Source organism: Etheostoma cragini, chromosome 2 (genome assembly GCF_013103735.1).
Source record: "Etheostoma cragini isolate CJK2018 chromosome 2, CSU_Ecrag_1.0, whole genome shotgun sequence".
NCBI lineage: Eukaryota > Metazoa > Chordata > Actinopteri > Perciformes > Percidae > Etheostoma > Etheostoma cragini.
Genome location: NC_048408.1, coordinates 19,964,548 through 19,969,626, shown reverse-complemented (window position 1 = coordinate 19,969,626; position 5,079 = coordinate 19,964,548). Strand labels below are relative to the sequence as shown.

The window sequence follows — 5,079 nt, the reverse complement described above, 5'->3', positions numbered from 1 at the left end:
CTGGGTCTCAGAACTGCGGCCGCCTTGCTCTCGTGAGATTCCCGTTGCCCACGTGTGCATGACGTCAGAGCAAGTCGGATTAACGGTCTATGGTCGGGATCAAGTCGGACAGAAATCTAACCGGCATGCAACGGGCGCCGATCGCCGGTGATCGATTCTGCGCAGACCTGGCTCATCTCGAACGAGCCTAATGTGAGGAGAGTGCAGATTTGAGTCGCGCATGCTCAGATGTAAACGGTTTACGGCATAACGAGTCATACCCGATGAGAGTCAATCGGACCAGCTCTGGTCGAGTGCAGATGTTAGTTGCCAGTGCACATACCTCTGTTTAGTTCCGGTGAAGGCCACACAAGTCGAGTGTCTAACTCATACAATCCAATATTCCAAAACGTATTTTTTTTTTTCACCAAAAAACGAATTGCCGTGGTTATGTCCATAGTAAGGACTGTACCAACATAGATAGGCTGTAGTCTGACATCACAACTGAGCCTGCACTGCTCCAACAAGGCTTGAGTTCTTGCGCGTGCTCATTGTAAACCAACATCAGTGGAGACTGTTGTCGACATCAGAGTGGAGGTCGAAGAGCTGACGGACGTAGCTTAGATCAGGAGAAATCTGAGAAAATGGTTCGAGTTTGCGCCTTTCCAGATTGCGGCAACAAAATGAAGAGATATTTGTGCTTGAGCTTTCACCGTCTACCCTACCGCAACCGGGAAACTTTAAATTTGTGGCTGGCTGCACTTCAGCTCGATGTGAAAACTCCCTTGCGAACATTACGTGAGAGAGATTATCGTGTTTGCAGCGAACATTTTGATGAGGACGAATACACCGAAAAGAGCGTTAAGTCTCGGTATCTGAAGGCAAATGCCATTCCAAAAGCGAAAAGAACTGCTGCAGACACATTGCAGGTAAGGTCTTTATGATTTCTTATTATGATTTCCCTAGTCTCAGGAACGTACACGTATACATATGCTTGTTTTAATATGAAACCTTAATGCTTATTTGAGTGTTACCGATCGAAATTATAAGTTCCAGGCCTGCTTTGATCTTGCATATTAGCCTACTTTGTTCTCGTGCTGTCTTTACAAGGAAATACTCGACGTGCGAGGAAAAGTTTATGGAAGCCTAGGGCTGTCGTTACACATACTACCGTCAGAACACTGCTACTGTGCACTGACCACTTAAGCCGTAGTGCCCGCTTTCGATGGTTAGTATTGTCCATGGATGCATTAAGATAACTGTAAAGAGCGTTAGGCGGGAAGCCCCGTTCCTTCCAATGAGAGTGATCAAAACATGGATGTATTAAACGCATAAAGCAATTCAATCACGGAGCTCAGATCTTCCGCGTTCAGTGGCTCATGACGTCACTCTGAACATGCGCACTAGCAAGTTTGTTTGTTTTGTTAACAACCGGTATCAACTTACACGGCCACGAGCTTCTCTCTCGTGTTCTCTTTATACCAAGGTGGCAGAGAGAGAGAAAAGTTGCGACCCTTGTTGACACTCTCATGTAAGCCTGTGTAGTTCATTTCATTTATTTATTTATCTCAAACAATCAGTGTTGCAAGATAAAACTACATTTTAAATCCACAAGACACACAGACACACACACAGGTGTGCAAACTAGCAGAAGGACAACACGGTGTAGGCAACACTGATTGATTTAGGTGAGAATATTATAGTTTCCTGCCATTCTACTTTCTGTTTGTAGTAGCAAAAGACTACAACGTTGTCTGCAACCCTGTGTGTGGTATTTTACAGCTGCATGACGCCTGGGCAGTAATGGACAGATCACCTGGCCAGGTCAGAAGCACAGGTGAGTCTTCTTGCTGTGTACTACTCAAACTATTTTTGTTCGATACATTTCTTATGTTCCTCAGCCTGGTGAAGACAGTTTGTTCAGCTGCTGATGTACTAAAAGTTGTCCAATAGAGTCCACTCTGTTATATATTAACAAAGATTGTTTTGACTTTTTTTATTTTTATTTTTATGTATAGGCATTCAAGCAAATGTCCCAGAGGCATGCACAGCAACAATGGAGAAGTGAGTCAACAAATAACTGTTTCCCTTATGTGTTAAGTAAACTATGTAGCTTAACATAAAAGCACGCAGAGTGTGATACAGTATAATACGTCAGAGCTTACTTATATCCCATTCAGTTGCAGTGATGCAGGTTAAACACCGCTGTTGTTCCTGCAACAATGTATCCATAGTGGTAACTTCTGTATCTTTCCAGCTCTAGCCGTGTTCTATACAACATTTGAGTCCTTCTCATTTCCCAGCTCTCTTTTCTGTCCCAAACAGACCAACTCTGCAGCACATTGTGGACGAGGAGGCTATTCTGCAGCTGATGAAGAACTGTCCGATGTGCGACAGAAAATGCCGCTGTTCAACACGCACTCGCAGTCCTTACTTCATAGTCTACCAGAGCTGTTACTACTGCAATTATCAACGCAAGTGGGCCAACCAGCCTGAAGCTAGAAATATGAACATTCGTTAGGCAAACATACCGACCAAGAGGTAACTAAAGCTAACAAACAAGGTGTCTGTAAATGCCAAGGCTCAGTCCTCACAGCTTAATAATACAAGCTTTTCCGAATCCTCGGTCTCAGTCACATGACCCATAAGGCATCTGAAGAGCCCAATGTAAACTCTGTCTTTTGAGTCTGAGATTGGGCATGAGCTCAGTTTAAGATGTGCCTTAAGGTGGATCATTATGCAGTTGGAAATGCTTGTTGATGACAAACAATTCTGTAAAGTTTTGTGTTGAGTTGAAGCTTCAGTCCAAAGTATTAACATTGAACTTGCTAACAAGGAACTCAATTAAAGAGGTGAGAAGCATAGTTGTTTGCTAGTAGGTAGTGAGAAATACTGCACTGAAATATGGTAAGGTGCCATTGTGTTGTGGAAAGTTCAAGCTTAAATACTCATGTGAGTCAAGATAATTAGAAAATGCACCACTGTGTTGGATTTTCTGTCCATAACTTCAATCATCAAATTGTTTCATCATTTGAGGCTCAGTTGCAGCTAATGTGAAACTAGCATTCAGTTAGTACCGGTAAACTACAGCTCTTCTCTTCAATTTAAGACTAAGATCTTTATTCTTTTTGAATTTGAAATTTCAGCCGTCACGTTATCTTGTTGACTTGATATGCTTTTCATACTTTGGTCAAGTGTATCAGCCTAAACCTTAATGAAATATTAAAACAGTAACCTGCACCTCGTGCAAATAACTTAAACCTAACTGTGACCCATTCCAGCAAGAAGAGGTGCGTGTGTGTGCGTGAGAAAATGCGTCTTTTGTCACAGCCTTGTGTTATCACTTCTTTTATAAAAATGTCCAAAGAAATGTTAAAAGAGATGAGCGAGTCCACACTTTTATTGGATGATGAGGACGGGGCATTTGTGTTCTCATTACATAGAAAATCAGACACATTGTAACCCTTTGTATTGATTTCAAACTATGAAATCTTAAGTTCTGGCTAAGAGTTAAAAACATCACAATTGAGTTGAGGAAAAGGAGAAATCATGAAGGATTGTAATCGCTCCTGGATATCAGACAGCACAACACCTGGGCCCTCATTTATAAAACTCTGCGTAGATTCTATTCTAAAAGATTTTGCGTGCCAAAAAGTCAGAATTTTCGTACGCAAAAAACATTGTGATTTATAACACCAGCGGCACACACCTGTGCAGACTCTTCTCGTTATAAATGCGGATGTGCGTAGCCTCATGCGCCTTCCAAGGCTGTCCTATGTTTGTCCTTATAAGGTCCATATCAATCCAGGAATATTCCAGCCTTGTAAAAGAAGCCCTTGATGACCAATCAGGAAACGGAAAAATGGTTGTGGGAAAAAAACAACCTGATTCAGTGATATGTGAGGTGCTCTTGCTAATTCTTCAAGCAATGCCAAATCTGCCATGCTGTTGATTGGTTGCAATGCACAGGCCATCGGGAACTGTAGGGCTATTTATTTTTATTGTACCAAAATCGTTGTTACCTGTGGAATGAAATGATTTAGGGCTATATTTCTCTCACCAGTTAAGCCTGATTCTGTTGACGTTATGGCTCCGTAGCAGACGTTTTTGTAAAATTAGGCTATAACGATTGTGTCATATCCACGCAACTGTCACATAGTGGACAAATCACCGTGTTGTTAGGAGAAGCACGTGGAGAGTTTCTAGTTACATTAGCTTTTTGTTTAATTACTAACATTAACTAGCATGTTAGCTAGCAGTAATTAGCCTGTGTTTATGTTATCTTCCAACATATACCTACGCTCTCCGCCTCTGCAAGATTGGATATGATTGAGATTTCTCTTGGCACAGCTACCAGAAGACTTACAACTTTCAGACAGGTTTGATACACATCTACGTCGTCAAGCTCAGTTGGAGGATAGTAACGCCTAGACATCACCGGAAAAGTGCTTCTATTTTCCTTCACTGGTCTCAGTCCAGAACAACGTGATCTGTTGGTCTATTTATTTAACTGTCTATGTTAAAAGAGGAGAGGCTCACACCCTTGGGCTGTGACGCGCATTCACGTGTCTGGGAAAAAAAAAAAAAAAAAGTAAACACCGAATACACGTGGATCCACAAACTGAACATGGACCAGAAATTGATTTTGGCCGTCAGCAATCTCACTGTACGACACAAGTTTGAGAGGGGAGAGAGCTCGGATGCAAACCTATGCTGTTGTGCATAGCTTATTGGGACTTTATCTTATTTACCCTATCCACCAGAGTTAAACAACCCGATACACCCTTCTCATCTCCGTGCGTGCTAAAACCCTGTCTGACGCCCCCAGCATAGCGGAGCTAAGACCCTGCAGGTAGATGGTTCCAACTACTACTCCTCTGAATAAGTGACAAAATAACGCCAACATGGTCCTATTTACATGTTGTGATTTGTATAATCACACGGTGCACAAATAACAAGGTCACATGAAAAAACAGCCATATTCTAACCCCATACCACCCGGGAACTATATTCCCAGAAAGGCAAAGCACTGCTACTTGGGCGGAGTGATTTGGTCACCGCGCCTGAGCAGACTGGCAGCTGAGCAGAGTTCGCCTGGAG

The 5,079-nt window shown here is 42.5% G+C and overlaps 1 protein-coding gene across 2 annotated transcripts; it reads left to right on the top strand.

Annotated features, from left to right (window-relative positions):
• Positions 1 to 476: 476 nt before the first annotated feature.
• On the top strand, positions 477 to 2,603 carry LOC117936492 (THAP domain-containing protein 1-like). 2 transcript variants are annotated; one of them, XM_034859549.1, is made up of 4 exons: positions 477 to 908; positions 1,762 to 1,816; positions 1,998 to 2,043; positions 2,305 to 2,603. In XM_034859549.1, the coding sequence occupies exons 1-4, from the start codon at positions 624 to 626 to the stop codon at positions 2,498 to 2,500; spliced, it is 582 nt and encodes a 193-aa protein (XP_034715440.1). In that variant the 5' UTR covers positions 477 to 623; the 3' UTR covers positions 2,501 to 2,603. The 2 variants fall into 2 exon arrangements, with proteins under 2 accessions (XP_034715440.1, XP_034715449.1); XM_034859558.1 differs by having other exon boundaries at positions 481 to 904; positions 1,761 to 1,816.
• The last annotated feature ends 2,476 nt before the right edge of the window (positions 2,604 to 5,079 follow it).

Excerpts from the sequence above, each read along its gene's own strand:
- LOC117936492 (XM_034859549.1), top strand. The coding sequence starts at position 624 with ATGGTTCGAGTTTGCGCCTTTCCAGATTGCGGCAACAAAATGAAGAGA. Across the intron at positions 909-1,761 it reads CTGCTGCAGACACATTGCAG|CTGCATGACGCCTGGGCAGT; the intron begins GTAAGGTCTTTA and ends GGTATTTTACAG. Across the intron at positions 1,817-1,997 it reads TGGCCAGGTCAGAAGCACAG|GCATTCAAGCAAATGTCCCA; the intron begins GTGAGTCTTCTT and ends TTTTATGTATAG.